At 48.1% G+C, this 27,271-nt stretch overlaps 1 protein-coding gene across 18 annotated transcripts in view; it reads left to right on the top strand.

The window, feature by feature from the left end:
* SMCO2 (single-pass membrane protein with coiled-coil domains 2) overlaps positions 1 to 27,271 on the top strand; it is an 86,050-nt gene that overhangs the window by 44,613 nt on the left and 14,166 nt on the right. For 12 of the 18 annotated variants that reach the window (XM_070049568.1, XM_008259482.4, XM_051850898.2 and 9 more), the window contains 7 exons: positions 218 to 351; positions 1,327 to 1,476; positions 3,727 to 3,814; positions 7,425 to 7,481; positions 11,039 to 11,095; positions 14,910 to 15,106; positions 18,951 to 19,207. In XM_070049568.1, the coding sequence (XP_069905669.1) occupies positions 218 to 351; positions 1,327 to 1,476; positions 3,727 to 3,814; positions 7,425 to 7,481; positions 11,039 to 11,095; positions 14,910 to 15,106; positions 18,951 to 19,149 (882 nt within the window). In that variant the 3' untranslated portion in view covers positions 19,150 to 19,207. Of the gene's footprint in view, positions 1 to 217; positions 352 to 1,326; positions 1,477 to 3,726; positions 3,815 to 7,424; positions 7,482 to 11,038; positions 11,096 to 14,909; positions 15,107 to 18,950; positions 19,208 to 27,271 lie in introns of those variants that run through there. The other 6 variants (XM_070049571.1, XM_051850892.2, XM_070049570.1 and 3 more) reach the window with 3 other exon arrangements.

Raw genomic sequence — 27,271 nt, forward strand, 5'->3', positions numbered from 1 at the left:
ACACCGAGGTCCCCCGTCCCTCCCTCAGCCCTCTGGGCCAGGAAAGGAGCAAGCCTTGTGTCTGCTGCCCTTGGCAGTGCAGCAGGTGCCAGGCTCCGAGTGCGGCGTGCGCACTCCCAGAGCAGGGCTCGGGTCAGGCCAGCAGAACAGCACCTGTTGGTTGACTCTCAGATACAACTCACTTGTTCTGCTCTGCTTCCTTCATGGTCTGTCTCAGGACGCGGCGGAGCTGGGAGCTGAGCACGCGCAGGCCCCCCCGAGGGGGCAGGAGGAGCAGGAAGCAGACCTCGCTGACGAGGACCCTCAGGCATCCACATCTTTGCAGTTTTCGGAGAAGAACTTCGCAGAAATGTAAGCCTGGACAGGTGCTAGAGGGAGTATCTAATAATGTTGTAGGGAAGGGAGGAGGAATTGTGCCAGAGAATCTGGACTGTAGAAACATTCAGACTCCACGCACATGTTGGAGCATAAAGCTCAGCGAAATGGCCAAACTGGACCACTTCTTGGGCAGATCAGATGATGAGGACGTGTGTGGGGGCAGCTACCTGCCCATTCCAGCAAGGAGGCACACTGAGGCTTCTCTAGCAATGCAGGCAGCGCTGTGAAATTCTCTTTGCAGACTTGGAGAGATTGGAACTACTGTTATCTCAGCATTCTCAGATAATTTTCTAGATACAAGAATTTTTGTCATTGTCATTAGAAGTATACTATTGAGCCCTATGGCCCTTTCCCTGTTGCAGAAAAAGAAAAAGAAAAAGAAAAAGAAAGAAGGAAGGAAGGAAGGAAGGAAAGAAAGAAAATAAGAAAGAAAATTGTGGAAAATGGAATTAAAAGTATTTTGGTGCAAAATAATTCTGAAATCCACACATAATGGAAGTCTTCAGAGAATTCACAGAAAACATGTTATGGAAAAAACTATATAGGGATTTAAAGACATGTGTAGTACCAAATAAACTTATCTTTTAATTCTGTTTTGCCATGAATCTTTGGAAGTACCCTCATCTACCTTTCCTAGCCCCCAAGATGGAGCCACGCTCCTGAGTCACTGTGTAACATTCATCCCATATGTAAGGAAATTAGAAATAGACCTATATATTTTTTTTTACTAAGTGTCAAATAATGCTTTTAAAATCTACCTTTTGGAAGGCCTATAAAAATGGATCTCACACGCCCAAACTTCTTTTCTTGAGGTCTGAGTGCCCACTGGCCAATTTTGGGATAGGACACGGATAAACAGACCAACCTGGCATTCAGTGGGAGAGACTTGGGGCTGTGCGAGGTGTTGCACCACTTCGCCTGCCAGCGATCACACTAATATTTCCACAGGAGCCGGGAGAACATGTTCCGCAAGCTGAACTACTGGAATGCAAAGATGGGCCTGCAAGTGAGAGAGCTCGGGGCCGATCACGTTGACTGGGTGGAGAAAATCAACAACATCATCCAAAAAATAAACCTAACAGAAAACACAGTGAAGAGGTAGGTGCAGGGTGCTGGGGACGGTTGAAAAACAGTGGAAAGTTTCGTGGTCCCAAACACTGAGAGAACGCTGGGTAAGGGTAAGCATTTGGCATGGCAGGTAACGATGCTGTCTGGGATGCCCCCGTTCCATGTCAGGGTACCTGGTTCAAGTCCTGGCTCTGCCGCTGGGCGAAATGTCTGTGCACATTTTCTCCTCATTTTCCAGTTGAGCACTTTGATTTGTAATGCTGAGTTTTCAGAGATTTTTATACTATGTAGAGAACTTGGCCAGATTTGGAGTATGCAGATATTTCCCCCGGTGTATCATTTGTCTTTTCAGCTATTTGATAGCCTTTGGTTCCACAAAAATATTTAATTTTGATGACATTCAATTATCAATTTTGCCTGTTACAGATTGTGCAGTTGATATCAAGTTTTAGAATTCTGCCTAGTCCTAGGTTCCAAGTATTTTTGTAATTTTTAGGAGAAATTTCGTAATTTTTTGAAATATCATACTATTTTAATTTAACTTTATTTTCATTTTATTTGAAAGGCAAAGAAAGAGGGAGAGACAGAGAGGAAAGAGATCTTTCAGTAGAGAAATTTGCTCCCTAAATAGGTGCAACAGCTGGGGCTGGGTCAGACCAAAACCAGGAGCCAGGAACTCCATCCAGGTCTCACATGTGGGTTCAGGGACCCAAGTATTTGAGCCATCATCTGCTGCCCCCCAGGGTATGAATTAGCAGGAAGCTAGAAATGGAAGCAGGGGGCCAGCGCTGTGGCGCAGCAGGTTAAAGCCCTGGCCTAAAGTGCCAGCATCCCATATGGGCGCCGGTTCGAGTTCCAGCTGCTCCACTTCTGATCCAGCTGTCTGCTATGGCCTGGGAAAGCAGTGTAAGATGGCCCAAGTGCTTGGGCCCCTGCACCTGTGCGGAAGACCTAGAAGAAGCTCCTGGCTTCTGGCTTCTGATCAGCTCAGCTCTAGCTGTTGCAGCCATTGGAGAGTGAACCAGTAGATGGAAGACCTCTCTCTCTCTCTCTCTCTACCTCTCTCTCTACCTCTCTCTATAACTCTATCTTTCAAATAAATAAAATAATTCTTTAAAAAAGGAGAGAGAAATGGAAGCAGAGGCACTAGGACATAAACAAGGCACTCTAGTGTAGGACGCAAGAGTCCTAAGCAGTAACTTAACCACTGTGACAAATACCCACCCAGTAACTTTCCACTTTAAGCATTTTAATTTTCAGCTTCTGAATCCACTTAGGCCTATTGTCACATCTCTTTAATATTATATAGATTGCACAGCATGCTTTTTACTTTCTTGAATTTCAGTTATGACTTCTCTCATTCTAGTATGCCCAAGTGTCCTTTGTCTGTAGTAACAGTATTTGGTTTTTTTAGAAAACTATTTATTTGAAAGGCAGAGCATCAGAGAGAGAAGGAGGGAAGGGAAGAGAAAGGAAGGGGGAGAGAAGGGGAGAGGTGGGGAGGGGAGGGGAGGGAAGGGGAAGGAGAAGGGAAGAGAGGGGAGGGTAGGTGGGGAGAAGGGGAGGGGAGGGAAGGGAAGGGAAGAGTTAGTTTTCATCTACTGACTCACTCCTCAAATGGCCTCAACAGCCAGGGCTGAGTCAGGCCAAAGTCAGGGTCCAGGAGCCAGGATCTGGGCCTCCCCCATGGGTAGCAGCGATCCAAGCAATTGAACCATCATCTGTTGCCTTCCCAGGCCATTAGCAGGAAGCTGAATCAGAAGCAGAGCAGCCGGGACTCGAACTGGTACTCCACTATGGGTTGTTGGTGCCACAGTGCCAGCCTCAGCATTTGATTTATGGAAGTCAAAGTATCTCCTTTATTTTGTGATTTTTTTCTTGGTAATTAAATTTGTATTTACGTTCATTGTATTTGAAAGGTGTGTGTGTGCACACACATACAGAGAGAGAGAGAGAGAGAGAGAGAGAGAGAGAGAGAACTTCCACTTGCTGGTTCACTCAACAGCCAGGACTGGGCCAGGTCGAAGACAGGAAACTGGAACGCAGCCTGGGTCTCCCACATGGGTGGCAGGGACCCAAACACGTGAGCCATCACCTGCTGCCTCTCAGGGTTCACATTAGCAGGAAACTGGGATTAGGAGTGGAGCCAGGACTTGAACCCAGACATTCGGGTATGGATGCAGGCATCCTGAGTGATGCATAGCTGCTGCACCACACACCTGCCCCCGGGTGGCTTTTCTTATTCTGTAGGACTTAGTCCAACGCTTGGCCTGTTTGCAGCTTATTGAAGGAGGTGATGTTCCTGGAGGGTCAGACTGAGAAGGTGGAGGACCAGGACCTCGACCCTAACCAGGGAGCCAACATCGAGGTGAGCTGGAGGCTCGGGAAGGCCCATCTGGAGGTCAGGGACTTCTGCCGCCTCTTCCCACCCCTTGTGCTGCTTAGCGGGCAGGCGCAAGAAGCAGGCCCCATCTCTGTGCTTGCCGGTGGTCACTTGTGCGTGCGCTTCTGCTGGGCCACACCATTCTCATCTCTGATGACACAGAGAGCCCAGATGTTTCTGGTTTTCCTAGAAACTTGGAGCCACAAACAGGGTAGGTTTTTATCTTGAGAAGTTGTTTTCTTAATCTTTGTGTCCTGGCACGCAACAGTACAGAGAGGCCATGCAGATAATAAAGACTTGTCAGGAATTGCGTGCTTCGATTGCAGAGGTCTGCGTTTGCCCCAGTGCCTTCAGGGAGAGCTGTCTGCTGGTTCCCACGTTCTGCTCTTCCCCCACTGTTTCATCTGCTTGGATTTCTTGGAATCTTCTCCTCAGTGCAGAGTTTAATTTTCCATTTTTTATTTGAACTGAGATAGTGATTGCTGAGGTTTGAACAGGGTTTGGCTGCAGAAGTCACGATGCCAGTGCAAATCGCAAAGTCAAAGGTTAACGGAGCTACGCGAGCGGGACAGTCCGATCATCGGCACGAGAGGTGGGCCTTGCCAGAGCTTCCGGGTGTGCGAGTGTACCCTGGGACTGCAGCTCTCGGGAGAGGCTTGGCTGCACAAGCCACGTGGGAATCCGCCACGCTGTGTGCTTCCTGGGTCACCACGTGGTTGTTCCTCCACATTCTCTGTGCCATGGTCGTCTTACAGCCTCTCCAGAGGCTGTGCACATGGGGCTGGCCAGATCCTGGACTGGGAGCTTTCCAAACTGTGAGCCAGAATAAACCTTCTCCCACAGGTAGCTCACCTTCCATATGCTGTTGGAGTAATGGGAGACCAACTAGCACAGCGGTCAGCGCTGGGTGAGAATTAGACTTCACATTGCCGGTTAATAGGTTTGCTGCTCTACTGTAGATCAAGCCTTGGACAATGAGTCAGCAAAATAAGAAAACTCTCTCTGGCTACTTCGTTTTATTGAAATTGGCAGCCTCAGCCCCAGCCCAAGCCCAGGAGTTTGAATTAAACAGGTTTTGTAAGAAGTTAAAGGAGAAATATCTCTGTGCTTGTGGGAAGATAATGTTTCTATTTAGACCCTTCACATATGAAAAGTCATCCGTAGCACAGCACGGATTTATCAGCCTGGGGCAAAATTACTTTTAAGCAGGATTGAGTCTCTTGTTCTGAGTCGCAGTCTCATCTTGGGCTAGTTGAAAAGAAGTTCTCGTTTTTTTGTTTTTACTGTCCATGCGCTTTGGAAATTGCAAGCTATGCACAAAGGGGACAGGTAGAGGCTGACACATTCTGCTTTAGAAAATGCACTCCCAGGTCAGCGGTGTGCATCTCAGGATGGTGGATTTCAGCAGGAGGCAGGTGGGGCTGGATGCACGTCAGACAGCTGATGGGGAGAGACCAAGCTAGACTTGGAAGAGAAGAGGATCCTGGGATCACACTGGAGGGGAACAAGAGGTCTGTACGTGCATGCGTGGGAATTCTCTGGGCTGGAGAGCCCATGGCTTTGTATATCTTTTCAAAACCAAACGAAAAACAGGCACGAGCTTAAAAACCAACAACGTCCCAAATAGCACCCTTGGGTGTGGGGATGAACTATAGGACGTGTGTGCGCTGGAGCACTACTGGACAGAGAAGAGGAACAAACCTCTGACTCACCCACCCACACGGATGCATCTCAAACGCACAGCGCTAAGTGAGAGGCGACTCGGATGACCCGTGCTCTCTGGTGCAACAGCAAAGAGACAAAGCAGTAGGAACAGAATGTAGCTTGGTGGTCGCCAGGGTCGAGTGGAGAGAGGAGGAGGGAGCTGGCAAAGGGGCACAAGGGAATTCAGGGAGATGGAGATACTGTACATTTGGTGGACATGATTGCATGACGGAGTGCGCCTGTCCGCTTTAGGAGCTGAGTTTTGCTGTAGGTAAATTAGACCTCGATGGATGTGTCTCCCAAAACAATAGCGTAAGTTCTGTCCTCAAGCCTGCTGAACAGTGGGAAAGCCTACACAGAAGTAAAGGCAATCCTTAATATGAATAAGAAACCAGAAGTGTAACTGTTGCAGAAGCAAAGTTGTAGGAATGGCTGTGGCTTTACTCTGGTGTGAGGAAACATGAAGATGGTTAGAAACAGATATAGAAACAGCTAAGAAAACTGTGGCAGAATTAAATAAGTGAAAGTAGTATCATATGCATTGATCATTTATTCCTCACGAAGAAATGGAGTGACTAAAAATAGCTCCAAAAGGAAAGGAGGAAGAACTGTAAAGTCATTTTTTATTTTTGAAGATTTATTTATTTGAAAGGCAGAGTGACAGAGAGGGGGAGAGAGAGAGAGAGACCTTCCATTTGCCCCCCAAATGGCTGCCGCTGCTGGGGACTGCACCAGGCCAAAGCCTGGACCGTGGAGCTTGAGCCATCTGGATCTCCCCCATGGGTAGCAGTGGTCCAACAATGTGGCCATCCTCTGCTGCCTTCCCAGGTGCGTCAGGAGACAGCTGGGTCACATGCAAAGCTGTGGGGACTCAATTCAGTGCTCTGACGAGGAATGCCAGTGTTGCGAACAGTGCCTTGACCTGTTGCACCACAACACTGGTCGCATAAAATTTTTTTTTTTTTAAAAGCAAGGGCCGGTGCCGTGGCTCACTTAGTTAATCCTCTGCCCGCAGCACCGGCATCCCATATGGGTGCCAGGTTCTAGTCCCGGTTGCTCCACTTCCAGTCCAGCTCTGTGCTGTGACCCGGGAGGGCAGTGGAGGATGGCCCAAGTGCTTGGGCCCTGCACCCCATGGGAGACCAGGAGGAAGCACCTGGCTCCTGGCTTCGGATCAGCATAGCTCCGGCCATGGCAGCCATTTGGGGAGTGAACCAATGGAGGGAAGACCTTTCTCTCTGTCTCTCTCACTGTCTAACTCTAGCTGTCAAAAAAAAAAAAAAAAAAAAAAAAAAAAAGCAAAAGTCAAACAAAGAGCTATTTTAAAAGCCTATAGAAAGGACTTTGAGGCAGCCTTTGGGTGATGCTGACACCGAGTCCCCAGGGCTGGGAAGCTTCCTGAGGTCGCCGTGGGAACGCGTAGACATGTATTCTCAGCCAGATCTATTCCCGTTCTCTTGGATGGTCACCTTTGACAGGTGCTGTATAAAGAACTGTGTCTGTAAACTGAGACGCAGATAAAATGTGACAGTCATAGCCCAGCTCTTTCTAAATAAGGAACGCCGCACAATTCAGGGGCTGGTGATGAATCGATTTGGCGAGAGTTACATGCAGACTCTGCACTCTCCAGTTAACCATAAGCCAGTGGAGGACACCGGTGCCAGTGCTGCACTTCACCCGGCCGGCACAATGCCTTGACAGTGGCCGCTGACGCAGGATGTGGCCAGCAACAGTTTGTTGATTAAATTTGGAGACTAGCACCCCGAAGAGTAAGAGGACAAAAACCAGCTTCTGTTAATTCTGAAATGTGTTGCTCACGAGCGTGTTTGCTTTGTTTCAATTCCACACATCATTCGTGTTGACTCTTGTATTCTATTCTTTTGTTCTATAGGCAAAGATCATGGAAATTAGAAAACAGTTGGAAGAAATGGATAAGAAATTTGCCCAGGTAATGATAAAGTAGCTTGACAAGCTAAGGAGGAAAAGCAGTCCTACAAAGCAATCTCAGGTTTAGAGAACACCATAGAAGGCCGGACACGCTCAGAAGTGTCGCTCACTTCTGAGAAGTAAGAAGGGAACTTAGTCTCAGCGGGTGCTGGCTCAAGTGGTTGAATCTCCACACCGTGGAGTTCCTTGCCCCTGGCTTTGGCACCAGCTGTTGTGGCATGCGGACAGTGAACCTGTGGAAGGATGTTTGCTTGCTTTCTGCCTGTGTTTCCTTCTCTGTCTCTGTCTATACCTCCAAAATAAATAGAAACAAATAAGTAAATTTTTTTAAATGCATGGAAAATGCCTACACCTGGATTTCAAGAATTTCGTGTACCAAAATAAGCTTATCTTTCCATGTCATTTTTCTAAAAACTTTTTTAAGCCTCTTATATAATACATGTATTCTTTCTTCTAACAAAAGTGATGTTTTAATTATTATTAAGTTAATTATAATTATTACTTAATGCCTATTTCAAAATGCACTATTTCACATAAAAATGAAAACTCAGTCTTTCAAAGATAAACACAATGAATATTTTAGTGTATTTGTATTCTATGAAATTTTTCCTGTATTTTTTATTTATTCATGTTTATTCATATTTATTTTATTTTATTTACTTGAAAAGAAGAATTACAGAGAGAGAGGGAGAGACAAGAGAGCAAGAGAGCAATTTTTTTTTTTTTTTTTTTTTGACAGGCAGAGTGGACAGAGAGAGAGACAGAGAGAAAGGTCTTCCTTTGCCGTTGGTTCACCCTCCAATGGCCGCCGCGGCCAGCGCGCTGCGGCCGGCGCACCGCGCTGATCCGATGGCAGGAGCCAGGAGCCAGGTGCTTTTCCTGGTCTCCCATGGGGTGCAGGGCCCAAGCACCTGGGCCATCCTCCACTGCACTCCCTGGCCACAGCAGAGAGCTGGCCTGGAAGAGGGGCAACCAGGACAGAATCCGGCGCCCCGACCGGGACTAGAACCCGGTGTGCCGGCGCCGCTAGGCGGAGGATTAGCCTAGTGAGCCGCGGCGCCGGCCTGAGATCTTCCATCTACTGATTCACTCCCCAGCTGTCTACAATAGAACCGGGAGCCAGGAGCTCCATCCAGGTCCCCCACCTGGGGGCAGGGGCCCAAGCACTTGGGCCCTCTTCCACTGTTTTTCCCAGGCCAGTAGCATGGAGCTGGACCAGAAGTGGAGCAACCAGGACTTGAACTGGCACCCATATGGGACACCAGCACTGGAGTTTGGTGGTTTCACCAGCTATGCCACAACACTGGCCCCTCCTGTATGTGTTTTAATGGAGTGATATTATATATATTATTTTGCAACTAACTTTTTGTTAAAGATTTATTTATTTATTTTAAAGAGTTACACAGAGAGAGAAGGAGAGGAAGACAGGAAGAGAGAGAGAGAGAGAGAGATGGGGGGGGGTCTGCCATATGCTGGTTCACTCCCCAGTTGGCCACACAGCCATCCGAATCCAGGAGCCAGGAGCTTCTTCTAAGTCTCCCACGTGTGTGCAGGGGTCCAAGGGCTTGGGCCATCTTCTACTGCTTTCCCAGACCATAGCAAAGAGCTGGATTGGAAGTGGAGTAGCTGAGACTCAAACCAGTGCCCATATCAGATGCCGGCACTGCAGGCAGCGGCTTTACCCACTGCACCACAGCGCCAGCCCTACCACTCACTTTTTTACATACCTTTTTTTCTTCAATTTTCTATGCTGGTGTATATCATTTCACCTTTTTTCTTCACTGCTACACAACAATGCATCAAAAATTCTTCAGAAAGTGGAATTAAAAGATAAGTTATTATTGGCACAAAAATTTTTGAAATTCATGCATGGTTTTCCATCATATGCATTTTCCATGGGTTTTAGGAGACCCCTCATGTGAGATGGTATCGGATGTTGGATTGATTGATTTTATTTTGTTACATATTTGGAGCATTAAAATCAAAGTTTATTGTTATAAACTATGCCTCCCACTCTCCCCCGCCCCAATCCTTGCCTTTCCCTGGTCTGACCAAGCACTACTGTAAGAATCAGTTTCTAGAAATGTCATCTCCAACATTCGTCTTCCTGGAATCCCAGCCCCCTGTTCTTCTCCACATGCCTGTGCTTTTCAAGGTGTTTTGCAAGTCTGTTATGGGATGACTAATACAAAATGTTTAAAAACATTACTTCTGACTTACGGTTCAACAGCCAGGACTAGGCTGGGTCACGAGAGGAGCCGGGAACTTAATCCAGGTCTCCTGTGTACAACACAAGAATCCAACTACTTGAGCCATCATTACAGTCTCCCAAGGTCTGCATTAGCAAGGAGCTCGAATCAGGAGCCAGAGACAGGTATTGAACCAGGCACCCCCGTGTGGGATGGGAGCATCTTAACCACGAGGTCGAGCAGCCGCGTCTGCCTGCCCCGGTGTCTGTTCTACTGACTGAAACTGTCTGTTGTCTGTACCTGACAGTCTGTAGGAGACACAGGAAGAAAAGAGGAACCAGACAGGTTTTTTGTAGACAGTTCTTTTGCTAAGCCAGAGAGCCTGGATGTTCAACTGTATAATGAGGGTTTATATTTATAAATTATAAGTTTTTAAATAGCTAAAAGAAATACATTGTTATTTTCTCAGAAGCATACTGTGTTTCTCCAACTCTTGTCTTAGTAGGAGTTCATTAAGGAGCAAGGAAGGAGTAGTGAATAAAGAGAAATATGATTTATAATAAGCTACTATCTTGTAAATGCATGAGGGTACTTCAAAAAATTCATGGAAAAACAGAATGAAAACGCAAGTTTATTACGGTGCAAAAATTTTGAAATTCGTGCATAGTTTTTCATAATACACATTTTCCCATGAAATTTTTTTTTTTTTTACAGGCAGAGTGGACAGTGAGAGAGAGAGAGACAGAGACAGAGAGAAAGGTCTTCCTTTGCCGTTGGTTCACCCTCCAATGGCCGCCGCGGCCGGCGCACCACGCCTATCCGAAGGCAGGAGCCAGGTGCTTCCTCCTGGTCTCCCATGGGGTGCAGGGCCCAAGCACTTGGGCCATCCTCCACTGCACTCCCTGGCCACAGCAGAGAGCTGGCCTGGAAGAGGGGCAACCGGGACAGAATCCGGCGCCCCGACCAGGACTAGAACCTGGTGTGCCGGCGCCGCAAGGTGGAGGATTAGCTTAGTGAGCCGCGGTGCCGGCCCTTCCCATGAAATTTGTGAAGATCTCTCATATGCATGGATTTCAGATTTTTTTGCACGAAAACAAACATAAATTTCCATTTTCCATGAAGTTCTTGAAGTGCCCTCCTATACTTCCAAAATACTGAAAATAGTCTCGCTTGTCTTTCAGTTCTTCCTCTTGCAATTTGGCAATTCATGATTATGCTCTGGACTTACTCTAAGAGAAAGGATTTTACTGAGTTAAAGCGAATTTCAACAAAACCACTTTATAAGTGGTGTCAGAATGAGTGGGATTTTATTGTGTAAACCAGCAAGACGTGGTTTTCATTTTACCCAGGACTGTGGCTGTCTTTTCAGGGGGATGCTTGTGATGAAGCTCATGAATTAAAGGAAAAACTCATTGGGGGAATAGAGGTAAGACTGCCCAGTTACACAACCGCAAACAGTGATAACATCGATGATTTGGATCTAAACACAGGACTGAATCTTACCCTGTAATTTGAGGGTACACCACATACTGATCTGTTTCTCCTCTTACTGCTGCCCTCTGGGGCCAACTGGGCTTCTCACCAGTCCAGCCTCCCACCTCCCAGGGCCTCACACCCGTGGCCCCTTTGCTGTCATCCTCCTAGACTGCAGGGTACACATTCTTCTGGGTCTACCTCTGGCTCACCCCTTCTTCCAGAGCTCTCCTGACCTCCCCTAGCCAGACAAAAAAGTGACGCCATTTCCAGATTCCTCCCCCAAGTTCTTGGACATTGGCCTGGATGTGAATGGGTGAATGAAGTGGAGAATGAGCGTGCCTGTGCCCTGCTCAAAGCTGCCTGCTCCCCCCGCCTGTCTAGAAGACGCGCCCACCACCAGACGGCAGCTGCTCTCTCAGATTTCATCCCCTATTTGTTCTTCTCTTTTGAGTGTATCTGAATCTGTGTTAGCTAATGATTAGAAGACTTCCCAGAGATTATGGAAAAATAGAGTTAAAAGATGACTTGACTTTGTGCAAAATATTTTTAAATCCTTGCACAATTCTTTTGTAATGTCATTGTCATAAATCTTTTTTTTTTTTTATTATTTTTTGACAGGCAGAGTGGACAGTGAGAGAGAGAGACAGAGAGAAAGGTCTTCCTTTGCCATTGGTTCACCCTCCAATGGCCGCCATGGCCGGTGCACTGCGGCCAGCGCACCGCGCTGATCCAATGGCAGGAGCCAGGTACTTCTCCTAGTCTCCCATGGGGTGCAGGGCCCAAGCACTTGGGCCATCCTCCACTGCACTCCCTGGCCACAGCAGAGAGCTGGCCTGGAAGAGGGGCAACCGGGACAGAATCCGGCGCCCCGACTGGGATTAGAACCTGGTGTACCGGTGCCGCAAGGCAGAGGATTAGCCTAGTGAGCCGCAGCGCCGGCCCATTTTCATAAATCTTATCAAGATCCCTTATGTAGATGGATTTCTTTTTTTTTTTTTTTAACCCAAATTAATCTTCAGTGACTGGGTGAATTGCAGGGGGATGAAGATCCAGCCTAGAGGTTAAGAAACCAGACCCTCACTACTCGTATCAGAGTGGCTGGGTGTTTTGATTCCTGGCTCTGGCTCCTGATTTCAGTTTCCGATCAGTGTAGATGCTGGCAGGCTGCGGTGAGGGCTCAAGTAATTGGGTCCTTGCCACCCACATGGGAGCCCTGTATTGAGTTTCTGGCTCCTGGCCTCTACTTGGTCCAGCCCTGGCTATTATGAGCATTTGAAATAAATATAAAAAATTTTCAGAGGATGAGCTGTATTTTTTTTGTATTTGTTTTCAAGAGCTTTGCTTCCAGGAAACCCCTCACAGAGTGAATCAGTGTTAGCACCCCACTTCCAGGAAGACCTACCTAGAGGAGCAGCTGCCTGTTTGCCTCTCTGGTGTCTTACTGAATCCTCAGATATTACTATGCACAGAAATACTTGGGAAGCTTATTAAAAATGCAGAGTAAAAGCCAAAGTCCTTAGGATTTCCCAGCAGGCCCCAAACCCCATGGCCTCCTGTTACTGCCTGATCTCCCCTATTATTTACCATGGCTCTCTTCCTGCTCTGGGCAAACTGCTCTCTCCTTGGTCCTTGACTGCACCCTGTGTGTTGCTGCCTACATGAAGGGCCTTTGCACTGCCACTCCCTGCCTCGTACCCTGTGTACATGCCTCAACCCCTTACTGCCCTGAGCACTTTGCTGAAATGTTGTGTTCTCAGTCAGGCTTGCAACTGGCCACTTCTCCTTTAATTCTTAGAATTCTCTTTACTAGTTATCACTAGTTTACTATAGACTGTTCTTATTGACTTTAATTATTGTCTGTCTCTCCTACTGTAACATTAAGCTCCATCTTTGTCAGGGCCTGGCATACAGATGTACTTAGTAAGTATCACGCGGGTGAATGGACAGATTTCATCTTATCCTCATGTCAGCCTTCTAAGTAAATGGTCTCACTCACTCCTTATTATTGTGCCAGCCCTCAGCTGTGAGAGGGAGATGGAGGGATACAGCAGTGACCACGAGACACAAGGGCCCCTCGCTCACTGGGTTCATAGGGTAATGACAGAGGCAAACAAATACACACGGTAGTAACAAAGTCTGGTGAGGCTTGCAAGGGAACGCACAAAGGGCTTTGTACCAGCTGCCTGATCCGTTCAGCTCGGTTGCTTCTCCCGAGGACATCCAGAGGAGGGCGTTAGGAAGAAAATCTGACCCCTGGGGAAGTCAGACTGTTGAGCCCCAGAGCAAAAGGCAGCTGGCCGTTTGGGAGAGTGTGTTCAACACTGCCCTGGGGTCTGCCTCATGGCTGCCGACCTGCACCCCGGGGGGTCTGAGCCCCTTCCCTTCAGGAAGCACACTGCCTGCACTTTGGGATGAGAACGGGGGGCATCGGCCAGGTTAAGGTTCCGCTCTTCCTGGAGAAGAATATCTAAGCATTTAGTCCTCGTTTGAAGCCCAAAGTAGCCTTCTGTCTCTTCCCACCGCCTCGATGCATCTCTCTCAGCTCTGGTCTCACACAACATGCACTGGGAAGACGTTCAGGAAGGAAGGATGGAAGGATCTTAGGGTGAAAAAGCTTCCTTTCAGTGCCCATGGCTCCAGGCGCATCAGCTGGGGCGGATTCAGGTGGCCGGTGGGGCAGTCGCCCACTGCTCGTGGTGCAGCCTCCTTCAGCAGGTCTCACTTATCCAGAACTCCCGAGGGCCGGGACTCTGTAATACCGCCCTCACGTGCACCGTGTCCCGTGTGAAGCCTGTCACTGCCATCATCCCCAGGTTACAGGGAAGCACCCTGAGACTGCCTGGCACGGGCTCAGAGAGCTCTTGTTCAGCCCTGACATGATGACCAACTGCACTGTCACCCATTCTGGCCAGAGTTTTGGGAAAATCTCTGTGTTAGATGGCAGAACTGCTGCTCCCTTCTCTCACCAGTGGATAACTGCTTCCTAGGTGGGGGAGTCTACCCCGAGGTCTGAAGTCACACCTTGCTGACGGATGAGAAGGGAGTGGAAACATGCTGTGCTAGGAAGAACTACAAGGGCAGAAAGTCATTTGTCCATGGTTCCAAGCAGCCGGCACTAAACCCCACGTGTGTCTTGGCTAACGCCAGAACTTAGGCAAAAACGGAGGGGACACGTCTGGGTGACCCTGGCCGGGCAGGTGGTATGTTCAGGCCCCTTTCCCGACAGACCCCAGCGTGCCAGATGGATTTCAAAAATATTTTTTTGCAGGGAAATCAACTCTTCCTTTAATTTTGTTTCCATGAACCTTTTGAAGTCCTTGTGTGTGTGTGTGTGTGTGTGTGTGTGTGTTGTCACTTTTCCCCCAGCTCCCATACGGGCACACATCATAGATCACATGTTCCTTTTTTATTTTGTTGGGCATAGTATCCTGGAGCAGTGCCCAGTAGGCAGTAGCCATTCGGTAAATAGGTTCACGTAGGTAAGCACATTGAATGGATGAACGCAGTACAAGGTTTCTTCCCACGTGAACAGCCTGGCCGTTAAAAGGTAGCAGGTGGGTTTTCATTCAGGGCCTTGGTGCTACACGGTGGGAACTTCTCAGTCTCCCAGGGAGGGTGGGAGACCTCGATGGCATGCCGGTGATGTCTTCACGTGACCCAGGCGTGACTTGTAACGTGGGCCTAAGGTGTTCAGAGGAAAACGCTCCGTATCATCTACAGTAAGCCTGGGCCACATTGAGAATCTTTTTTAAAAAACAAGATAGTTGGTCGCCCTTTTTTCTCAGAACTTTTGTAAGGACATGACCCTGCTGAACAGTAAGCTGGGGATGTACCAGACCCAACAAGGGAAAACAGACTCGGACAGCTCGGAAGAAACGAGCGTGGAAGGAAGAGAGCAGCGGCTTCCGCAGGCTCGGCCTCCCGCCGGGGTGCAGAGTGCACCTGCCCAGGTCACGGCGTGGTGAGTTGAAGCAGGGGCAGAGGGGCAGGGCCGGCGGGCAGAACACGGGCCAAGGGGCTGGGCTGAGGTGAGGCGGACTGTGCGCAGATGTTGTCTGCAATTTGGTTTTCTTACATAGTCATTTCTGCTCTTTTCAAGTCCGTTAAAGAGTTCTGGAGTTTTCCTTCTATTTTAAATGCAGGTCTATTGCAAGATAGATATTGATGGCTTTCTTACTGCATTAGATAAATGAATTTATATTTTATCTAGCATCTATCATCGTAAACACTGGGATCTAAGAAAAACATCCCCGCTAGGCCAGTTTAAAAAGATCTGCTAGGCACGGTGCCTTGCCCCTGGACAGTGCTGGAAGTACACGGCAGACATTCTGACTGAGTGCCTTCCAGGAGATGCCAGAACCGTCATGGCCACCCCTAGTGGTGCCCCCTCCCCCCCAAGGAAACTCCTGATTCTGCATCTCCGACCACCACCTTCGGCAGAACCTTGAGCTCCACGCCAAGCCTTTTATTGTGTTTTCAAATGGAGTCGTCTGCCCTTGTGTTCCTGAGTTGAACACGTGTACCTTGCACGTGATTCTGTCTCCTCCTGACCCTCTGTGGGGTACAGAAGGCAGGCAATCTTGTCTTCATCCTTCTGGACTTGACTTAAAAGGTGCTCATACGAACCCACAAATGTCCAGTTGATAAATAAGGGAGGCGAGAATGGCGGAGCAGAATCTTCAGAACACTTTTATCTTCCATCAAATAAGAGGGCAAGAGATGGGAAAATTGTTACAATCAACTTTTTTTCAGAATTATACAAATTGAGGCTTTTAAGAAATTATTTATTTTGAAAGAGTTACAGGGAGAGAGGGAGGGAGAGATCTTCTGTCCGTTGGTTCACTCCCTAGGTGGCTGGGGCTGGGCCAGACTGAAGTCAGGACCTGGAGCTCCATCAGGACCAGCCTCTTACCGACGCGGGCTCTGGGCGGCAGCACTGATCTCTCACGTGCTTGGGTTCCGGTCACACGTGTGGGAGACCTCAAGTGAGCTGCTGGCTCCTTGCTTCAACCTGGCCCAGCCCGGAGTTTTCTGGGCACCTGGATGGGAGCTTCTGTCTGTCTCTGTCTTTGTTTCTATCTCCTTGGGTTTTAAGTAAATAAAAGTAAAAAACTTTAAAAAAAAAAAAAAGCCAATGAGGGGTCCATGTTGTGGCACAGCAGGTTAAGCCACTGCCTGCAATGCCAGCCTCCCAAATCTGAGCTCCAGTTCGAGTCCTGGCTGCTCCGCTTCCAGTCCAGTTCCCTGCCAATGTGCCTGGGAAAGCAACAGAAGATGACCTAAGTGCTTGGGCCCCTGCACCCATGTGCAAGGCCTGCATGGAGTTTCTTCAACCTGGCCCAGTCCTGGCCATTGTGGCCATTTGGGGGTTGAACCAGCAGATGGAAAATCTCTCTCTCACTCTGCCTGTCAAATAAATAAATCTTTAAAATAAAAAACCCACAATCTGATCCCACTTTGTATCCACTAAAATTATTATAACAAAAAAGGCAGACAAGCTGGCGCCGCGGCTCACTAGGCTAATCCTCCATCTTGTGGTGCGGGCACACCGGGTTCTAGTCCCGGTCAGGGCGCCAGATTCTGTCCTGGTTGCCCCTCTTCCAGGCCAGCTCTCTGCTGTGGCCAGGGAGTACAGTGGAGGATGGCCCAAGTGCTTGGGCCCTGCACCCTATGGGAGACCAGGAGAAGCACCTGGCTCCTGGCTTCGGATCAGCACAGTGCGCCAGCCACAGCACGCCAGCTGTGGCGGCCATTGGAGGGTGAACCAACGGCAAAGGAAGACCTTTCTCTCTGTCTCTCTCTCTCACTGTCTACTTTGCCTGTAAAAAAAAAAAAAAAAAAAAAAAAAAAAGCAGACAATCGTAAGTGTTGGGAAAGAAGTGGCACAGTTGCACTTAGGGAAACAGTTTGCCAGTTCTTGTTGGAGTTACCATATCACTGAGCAGTCCAACATGGGGAGTAAGTGCACAGTGGCTCCTGTTGTTGATTTAATAATTGACACTCTTATTTATGATGTCAGTGATCACTCGAGGCTCTTGACATGAGCTGCCAAGGCTATGGAAGCCTCTTGAATCCACAAACTCCATCCGTCCCCTGAGCTTTCATTTGCTTTTAGAGGCCTCTCCTGTGACCAACCACAAACAGAATGAAAGTTTTGGAAAAGATTAAAGGTTTTATGCACAGCAATTTTATGCATAGAAATTTGAAAATTTCTAAGTAGTATTCAAAAATTTAAAGTATAGTTTTATTCTTTATAAAGGATAAATTGAAACTATTAATGACACTGATGTTTGGTTCTGTGCATGTGATATTGTGATGTTATTGTGTGATTTTTATTTAGCCAATGCAAGATTTCTTGAAAAGGAGTATGTCTCAAACTTTAAAAGCGATATTAATTTGAAAGGCAGGGAAAGAGAGTTCTTGCATCCACTGGGTACTACCCAGATGTCTGTAACATCTGACATGGGGCCAGGTTGAAGCCAGGAGCCGGCCTGGGACTCAGTCCAGGTCTCCCATAAGGGTAGCAGAGACCCAGATACTTGAGCCATCACCTGGCTCAAGGATATGCGTTGTCAGGAAGCTGGACTTGGGAGCAGAAGGGGGACTCAGACTTCGTCTGAACCTTTTAAAACCAATATTGTACATGTCTTTATTTGCTTAATAATAGAAAGTTTAATTTCTTAAAAAGTTGTCATATTGATTTGCAAATAAAAATCAAATGGTTCAGTACTGTCAAGAAATGTTTCCAATCCAGCTTCCTGCTAACGTGCCAGCGAGGCAACAGATGCTGCTCCAAGTGAGTGGATTCCAGCCGGCCCCGTGGAGACCAGATGGAGTCCTGGTTCCTGACTTTGGCTGGCCCAGTTCCAGCTCTTGTGGCCATTTAGGAAGTGCAGTAGTAGATAAATGATCTCTCTCTTTCTCACTCTGCCTTTCAAATAATTTGCAAAAAGGAAAAAAAAAAAAAAAAAAAAAAAAAGAAAAAAGAAAAAGCATTGATTATTTAATGTGCATGTAAAATAATTTTTTTATGCAGTTGCCAAGAGATGGCTGTGGAGATAACATCACAGCATGGCTCAGGTGTAGGGAGCCTGCTGAGTGAGGTCACAAGGCAGAGCTACCCTGATGGATTGCCCTGGATGTTTGCCTCTGAAGTGTACTGTAGATGGCAATTATCTCCAGCTAATTGGATTATCTGCAGCATTTCTTTGCTTCTTGATGTTTTTCTGGATTTTCCAGTTTTTCTACCCTAATCACAGATTGCATTTATAATTAGAAAGTAACAAGAATGCAAGGACTTAACCTTAAATTAAAACACACACACACACACACACACACACACACCCTAGTATAGTCCCAAAAGAGGAGCGCTGAAGGATTTGAAAGACATAATATTGCTTTAGGGGAGAAAGGCCAAGACTGGGCCAGAGAGCACTTAATTTTGTGTGTCACATTGTATTTTGTGTCCTCTCCAAAAATATAAATGCCTGACCTCTATTATAAGCTCTCAAAGAGGTTTGACACACCCCACCAGCAAGCTGAAGATCAGACTGAGCTGCTAGAAGGAGAGGGGGTTTCGAAAGAAACAGCCCCTCAGAATCCAGGGTTGCATTGTTTCCTGGTTGTCACATCTTGGAATCCCAGTGCCAGCCTAGCACGGACCTGAGTATCCATCCGGTCCAGGCTCCTGTTCAGCTGAAAGCTGAGGTCGGGACAAGGTCCGAGGCTGAAAGCCCTGGAGCTTCCCCAGGGGCAGGCAGCAGCGCCGTCTAAGTGGTTAACACACGGGTTTTCTTCCCTTGTAGGAAACGTGCCCTGAGAATCTTCATCATGGTGTACGTGCTCACCTTCACTGGGATCTCGTGTTACATACTGTTTTTTGACGCTACGTTTATCTTCGAAAGAGTGCTCCCTACGGTGCTGGGGCGGCACACCGTGTGGGAACTCCGGGAGATCATTGCGCCCTTCCTGAATTTGGAAGTGGAAGACTTGTTACCCTCCTAAAGGGACAGAAGCTACTGCTACCCTCTGACTTTCTCAATAAAATCCTGGCCGTTCCTGAGTCCTGGTGCTTAACTTGTTTTTTCAAAAATGATCTACACGGTTTCGTAGAGAACATTGTGGTTGGGTTCACCGAAAAAATCAACAGTGTATCTTTCCTCTTGGGATTCACAATGATTTGTTGAAAAATTCCACATGTTGTTGAACACAAATCCTTCAAACCACCAGCCTTCCTACTTCCTCAAATGTCAGCAACCTGGGTTATAACCCGTCTCAAAAGAGAAAACGCAGAATTCCCATGTATCTGGGCTGAATGGATGTTTCTTGTGTCTCCTTCACACTCACTTCTCCTTTTGGTAATGGCATTGTAATTCTTTGAAAGAACTCTCTTTACCCAATGAGCATAATTATAGGTGCTGTTTTGGTCAATGCCCCCTCTTCCTGTTAGCAAGAGTTGGGAATACATTGCCCCTGAAATTCTCTAAGAATGAGGACTTTTAAGAAGAATCAGGTAAAAAAATGGGAATGATTGGAGCATTGAATTTGTGAATGGGTCCATAACTTTTCTGTTTAAATAAGCCACTGTCGGTTCTGTCGCTCACTGTCAAAGCTCCCTGATAGGGTGGAGATTGTGAATACTACTAGCCCAGGGTGTTTCAGCTCTGCCTTGTAGGTGATGGAGAAATGCCTTTGTGTCTTATATGAAGAATAGTTGCAGTGAACTGTGCAAGAGCGGCTGTTGAGCAGGAGGGTGGATGGGGTATAAGAGGTTGGCTGAAGGTCATTCGGGGCCCCGGGAAGGCCAAGGGGGTGGAGCTGGGGATGAAAGGAGGTGACAGTGCTGGCAGCCGTGGTGAAGGTGGACCTCATGGCATTTGGTTGTGTAATAGCCGTGGGACTGCAAGGGTCGTGGCAGAGAGAGGTGGAATATGGTCCTGACTTCTTCACAACTGAATGGATCTTGCAGGATCGGTAATATTCTCATGGCAGAGAGGAGGAAAAGGCCTTTGGGAGAGAAGAAGTGCTGTGTGTGAAACTCAGAAGCCAGCAGTTGAAGGCAGAGTCAGGCAAGCTGGCATAGCATGGACTTCACCAGACCAGCTGTGCACCCACATCACACCGATAGTACACCCACACCAGACCATAGTGCACCCATACCAGACCAGCTGTGCACCACACCACACCAGCAGTACACCCATATCATACCAGTAGTGCACCCACACCAGACCATAGTGCACCCATACCAGACCAGCTGTGTACCACACCACACCAGTAGTGCACCCATATCACACCGATAGTGCACCCACACCAGACCATAGTGCACCCATACCAGACCAGTAGTGCACCCACACCAGACCATAGTTTACCCACACCAGACCAGCTGTGCACACCACACCAGCTACTGCACACACACCACACCAGTAGTGTACCCACATCACACCAGTAGTGCACTCACACCAGACTATAGTGTACCCACACCAGACCAGCTACTGCACTCACACCAGACTATAGTGTACCCACACCACACCAGCTACTGCACCATGCCAGACAATAGTGCACCCACACCACACCAGCTACTGCACCATGCCAGACCAGCTAGTGCATCCCTGTAAAACAAAGTGTGCTTTGTTCATTTTCATGGCCTGTGGATGTGTCAGAGTAATTTGGGGAGCTTTATGCACTCAAGATTTCCAATCTGACTCCAAGATATTTAGATTTAATAGAGCTAATGGGTTTAGGAATTTTCTTTTTAAAAATCTACCCAGCTAAGCCTGATACAAATTCAAAAATGGGAATATGCATGCCTTGGAACACTGTATTATATAGTAAATACTTAATAAATACCTGTTGGAGTAAATTAAGCTATGTGTTGTTATCTCTCTGGCCTCTCTGTCACCTCACCCAGTGTCCTATTCAGTATTCAATCCTTTGTTGTAGCCATTTTTCTAATGTCCCCATCTCCTCACATCCTTGAAATAATTTTCAGATTTTTGTTTTACATTCTAGCAGTCACTGGGCTGTGCAATTCTCCAGCAGTTTTTCTTAGATCAGCCACTATTCTTTGCATTTATAGTGTTACCATTCCAGCAGACCTTATTGTACAAACGGATCAATGTGGGGAAAATCAACCTGCTGTTTCCACTTCCATAAATTGCCATTAATTGCACAGCCTTAGCAAGGAATGGACTGTGAACATCACTTTAATCTTTATATTCTAGAGCTGGAAAACAACACTGGGTGCGAGGTTGTGCAGTTTGCCAAGGAGTGTTTCATGTGATGATGTAACAGAATTCCAAAAGGAGACACGGGGTTTTATCTGCACCTCTAGCCCTTCTGATTCTCTAGATCTGGAATGACTCTCTGATTTAATACATGCCTGTTGTAATACATGCCTCTGACAATTTTTTTAAAGATTTATTTATTTACTGGAAAGTTACACAGAGAAGGAGAGGCAGAAAGAGAGAGGTCTTCCATCCACTGGTTCACTCCCCAGATGGCCGCAACAGCTGGAGCTGTGCCAATCCGAAGCCAGGAGCCAGGAGCCTCTTCCGGTCTCCCACGTGGATGCAGGAGCCCAAGGAGTTGGGCCATCTTCTACTGCTTTCCCAGGCCATAGCAGAGAGCCGGATCAGAAGTGGAGCGGCCAGGACTTGAACCGGCGCCCATATGGGATGCCAACACTGTAGATGGCGGCTTTACCCGCTAAGCCACAGTGCCGGCCCCAGCCTCTGGCAATTCTTATGACGCCAAATTCAAAAGCTTTCATGCTGTGCTATCGGCAAAAGCTCGGTGTGATTACAAATCAGCCAAGATCCCACGAGGTTAATCAAGAGATGACTTTGGGGTTGGGTGAGAGGGGGCGGGAGTGTGAGGAATCTACAGGATGCAGAAAGAAGCAGCCAGAAGCTCCGAGAACAATGACGAGTGTGTTCCAAGGTCTTGTAACCCTGAGAGAATACGCTGTCAGGAGGAAAGGCACAGCTACTGACCGGGTTACAGATAGAGAGGCTTCAGGGCCGATGTGCAGACAGTGCTTGTGATAAATTTCTTGTAATCTCCAGGTGCAGAACCAGCTGGTTTATTGTAGAACTGAACAGAAGCATTTCATGTTAGTAGCTCAAAGCTAAAAGTCTTACAGTGCCAGTCATATCACTCTGTGATGAAGTAAGAGAGAAGCAGACTGTTTTAAAGAATGAGAGTATTCTGACATCCACGAAGTGGTTTATTTGGGTTGTGACTAAGATGGAACCGTTTTTTCTGGAACATAACTATCTGTGAAGTGGGAATGATACCATTTTCGCATCTAATTATTTCCGATTTGTCACCATCCCAGGCTGGAAAGCTAGGAGTCACATTGTTCCATCTACAACGTGAGGGAAACCTTTTGTGAAGTTCTGTAATATTGGGGTGGCATGAGTGTCTGCATGTGCTAATCCAGCTTGCTGCTTTGGTTGGTTGAGCTGGGTTTTATTTCAGATCTTTCAATGCCATATTCAGTTGCACCAGCTGCTCTAAATCACTTGCTAGAAATGTCTGAATTACTGTAGAGATATGGTCTCTGTTTTGGACCAGGAAAGGCAATGAGTGCTCACAGCATCCTCCATTTGTCATTTTTTTTTTAAGAGTGAAGACAGCTATGCTGTAATGAGAAGAGCTTTGAGCTTGGGTGCAGAGTTGGGTGACAGTTGTGATCTGCCACCAACTGTGTATTATTCAGTGGGGTCATATCATCTCTCCCCATGGAAAGGGGTCCCAACACTCATTCCCCAGCTGCCTGGTATGTGGGCGGCTGAGGTTCATAACTGAGACCCTCCCATGGACTTGGTCTTGATCAAAGAATGCTGAGTCACCCGGGCCCCTCTTTAATGGTAGCCTGCATTCACCATATGAGCAGGGTTTTCTCTGAAGAGCCAGCCCACCCTCCGGGCTCTCTATGGGGTCAGCTGAAGTCCCTAGTGCGATTGTGTGACAGTTTGCCTTCATCTTCCGAATCCAGTTCCCATCATCCCCGTCACAGAGGTCCATCCTGCAAGCCATCCCCAGTCGGCCAGCATGCAGATCTTTATATCAGACACCAGTGTCCAGGGAACTTGGCCTAAGACATCAGTGGAAATCAAGATCAGCTGGATGGGAATAAGCCCAGGCTGCTTATTCAGAGCCTGCTATAGCAGGGATGTCAGCCACTGTGTCCATTGCACCTTGGCAGAGGCTCAGAGGCAGGCAGAGGACTGGAAGAGCTCCTCAGTGGAACAGAGGGAAGGCGTTGGGTGTGCCTTGGTTGGAGGCTGTTGTTGGCCCTGGGGAAGGTGTAGGTGGATGTCCTGGAAGTGGTGCCCGCTGTGTGATTGGCTGAGGGTACAGAGTTGGCTTGCTCTGGTTGGTCCTAAGATATGGGAAAGCTCTTAGGTATTAATCACACCTTTATTTATGAATGTATAAGCTGAGGAAGGTAATACCTGCCTCTTGAGACAGTTAGATTAAAGGACCCAAAGTTTAATAGGTTGTAGGGTATTATTATCACCATGCACACTCTTTTCACACAGGTGAGATTACCTTGATAAAGAGCTTTGAGTCTGAGCTAATAGCAAAGAAATTAATGTGACTATATTTCCCGACATAATGTATCTCAAGGTCAGTATGAGTAAACCACGAATGTTGAAGTCATACTTGATTCCTCTCTTTGTCTTGCTCTCCTCTCTGTCAGGAAATCGAATTGCTCTGCCTTCAAGCATACGCAGAATTCAGCTGCTTCTCCCCACCTTCCTGATACCCGCCACCCCTCACCCCACCATTATTGCAAACACCTGCCAGTCCTCTCATTTTTTTCCCTGAGTCTTTCCTTGCCCACCTGTTATTCAGCAGTCAGAGTGATGCTGGTTTAATGTACGCCAAATCATGTTAGCAACTGGATGTGGGATTTCCTTTTGGAGTGATGAAAACATTCTGGAATTTGATGGTGTTGATGATTTCACAACCTTGTGAGTATATGAAAACCCACTGAACTGTACACTTGAAAATGGTTTTAAGAATATTCTTTTTTTAAAGATGTATTTATTTGAAAGTCAGTTACAGAAGGAGAGGGAGAGACAGAGATCTTACATCTGCTGGTTCACTCCCCAGATGGCCACAACAGCCAGTGTTACCTGCCATGCCTCAATGCTGGCCTCCAAATATTGTCTTCTTCATGAGCCTATATGATGCATTTCTCAGGATGGGCTTTGTTGTCGGGGAATAGTCCGCTGCGGCATCGCTAGGCGGAGGTTTTTACTTTCGGTTTTGCCGGGGGGGGGGGGGGGGGGGGGGGGCTTTCCTACGGGCGGGGCTCTCTGGAGGCGGAGGGATTGAGGTCGCGGTAAACAACAAGATGGCGGCAGGACCCCCGCAGTGAGTTTGCCTGCCTGTCTGCTGCGTGACACCTCACCTGATTGGCCGAACGATGCGTGCCTTTCACGTGAACAGAGACCAGATTGGTGTGCCCGATGCATGGACTCTAGCTTGCTCCTGATTGGTCACATTTTGTATATAAGCCACGGGTATAAGGAGGAAGCTCTCTTTCTCTCCTCTCCTCTCCTGCTCCCTCTGTCACATTTACTTTCTCTAATAAAAAGTCTACTGAAGACGGATAAACATCGTTCGTTCTTTTCTCGCCCGAGAAACCGTCGTCGCGGGCCCTGGGTTGAGTCTGCTGGCCAGACTCCCCGAGATGCTCGTGGCACTTTGTGGCGAGGTGATGAAGTGACAGTTCGGGATGCCTGTATCCCATATCAGAGTCCCTGGGTTGCAGTCCTGACTCCGCTTCTGATCTGGCTTCCTGCTACAAGGCACCCTGGGAGGCAGCAGGTGATGGCTTAAGTCCCTGCCACCCACATAGAAACCCTGGAGGAAGTCCTGGCTCCTGGTTCCTGGCTTTGGTCTGGCCCAGCCCTGGCTGTTGCAGATATTTGGGGCATGAACTAGCAGATGGGAGGTACCTCTCACTCTCAGTTCTCTGTATCTCCTTTTCAAAGAAAACAAATGTGTTTCTCTCATCCCCACCCCCTCACTGCTCTGGTCTATTTCTTCCTTCCTTCCTTCCTTCCTTCCTTCCTTCCTTCCTTCCTTCCTTCCTTCCTTCCTTCCTTCCTTCCTTCCTTCCTTCCTTCCTTCCTTCCTTCCTTCCTTCCTTCCTTCCTTCCTTCCTTCCTTCCTTCCTTCCTTCCTTCCTTCCTTCCTTCCTTCCTTCCTTCCTTCCTTCCTTCCTTCCTTCCTTCCTTCCTTCCTTCCTTCCTTCCTTCCTTCCTTCCTTCCTTCCTTCCTTCCTTCCTTCCTTCCTTCCTTCCTTCCTTCCTTCCTTCCTTCCTTCCTTCCTTCCTTCCTTCCTTCCTTCCTTCCTTCCTTCCTTCCTTCCTTCCTTCCTTCCTTCCTTCCTTCCTTCCTTCCTTCCTTCCTTCCTTCCTTCCTTCCTTCCTTCCTTCCTTCCTTCCTTCCTTCCTTCCTTCCTTCCTTCCTTCCTTCCTTCCTTCCTTCCTTCCTTCCTTCCTTCCTTCCTTCCTTCCTTCCTTCCTTCCTTCCTTCCTTCCTTCCTTCCTTCCTTCCTTCCTCAGGTAGAGTGGATAGTGAGAGAGAGAGAGAGGTCTTCCTTTGCCGTTGGTTCACCCTCCAATGGCTGCTGCGGCCGGCGCATCACGCTAATCCGAAGCGAGGAGCCAGGTGCTTTTCCTGGTCTCTCTGGTCTATTTCTAATCACGACTTCTAACATAATATGTACGTTGCTTATTTATTAGGCTTATTGTCTCTCGTTTCTTCCCGTTAGCCTGTAAGCTCCACATGAGCATAGGCTAAGACAATACAGACATCACAGTGACACAGATAACACATCAGAGACAGCGTCCATGTGAAAGTGGGGACGATAGCATCACAGCTGTCAGGAAAGGTTCTTGAGAGTGATGATTTGTTCTGGCAATGGAAAGGCCGTGGAGAAGAGGCACGGGCTGTGTCCAGGATGAGAGAGTCAGTGGTTAGGGATAGGGCATTGTAGCGAGGACAAGGGCTGGACCTTCTAACCTTTGTCTGCTTAAAGGGTGAAAGCAAGCAGAGGAAAACAGGTTCTGTGTGGAACAATGGGTTTCCCAGTTATGATGGCTACCTGCGTTCATGAAGAGTGCCTACCCACACCTGGCTGGAGAGAAAGCCGCGTGGGTGAGGATGTGCCTCGCTGTCCACTCGCTGTGTGACGCGGCTGGACTAGGGGCTGTCCGGGACTCTGGCCCAGCATCATCTCTGGTGTGTCTATGAGGGTGGGTCTGGAAGAGATCAGAATCCGAACACCGGGCTGAGTGCAGATGTGTCCTCACCGGAGCAGCTGGACACCCCCAAAGGTGTCCCAAAAGGGCGGAGGAGGGGAGCTCCGGTCTCCCTGCTGGAACTGCGACATCTGTTTTCTCCTGTCCTGGCTGCGCCTGCTTCTGCGGTCCTCAGGCTCAAGCTGAGATTTATGCCTTGGCTCCCTCGGCAGAACCCAGGACTGGAATTTCACCACCAGCTTCCCTGAGCTTCCAGCTTGGGAACGGCTGACTGTGGACGCTCCCAGCTATGACTTCCATACTGAGTGAGCTGGTCCTTCAGAGTGAACCTCTGCCCATGTCTCTATCATCTATCACCTACCCACCTACCTGACTGCCTTTCCTGTTGGTTATGTATCTCTGGAGAACCCTAACACAGGTCCCAAGCAAAATTAAATTCACAGACAGGTGGATTGGAGCCCACGATAACATTCTCACCTTGAATTGGGAATGGATCTTCAAATTAGGGACCCGGGACCTCGGGCCAACAGGTCGAAACGTAGACATTGCCCACAGGACACTGACTTTGCAATGGGGAATGTTGTGGGGGGGTGCTCATGAGCAAATGTAGCCCTCCAGCCTTTTTTGTTTAAAGATTGATTTATTTGAAAGCAGAGTGACAGATCAGTCTTTCATCTACCAGTAGATGGCCACTACAGCCAGGCCAAAGCCAGGAGCCAGGGTGGGTGGCAGGGCCCCAAGAACTGGGCCCTCCCCGGCTGCCTCCCCAGGAGCGTTACCTGGGAGCTGGATTGCTACCAGGGCAGCTGGGACTGGAGCCGTGGCTCCAATGTGGGATCGGG

The sequence above is a fragment of the Oryctolagus cuniculus genome, chromosome 9 (assembly GCF_964237555.1).
Source record: "Oryctolagus cuniculus chromosome 9, mOryCun1.1, whole genome shotgun sequence".
Lineage (NCBI taxonomy): Eukaryota > Metazoa > Chordata > Mammalia > Lagomorpha > Leporidae > Oryctolagus > Oryctolagus cuniculus.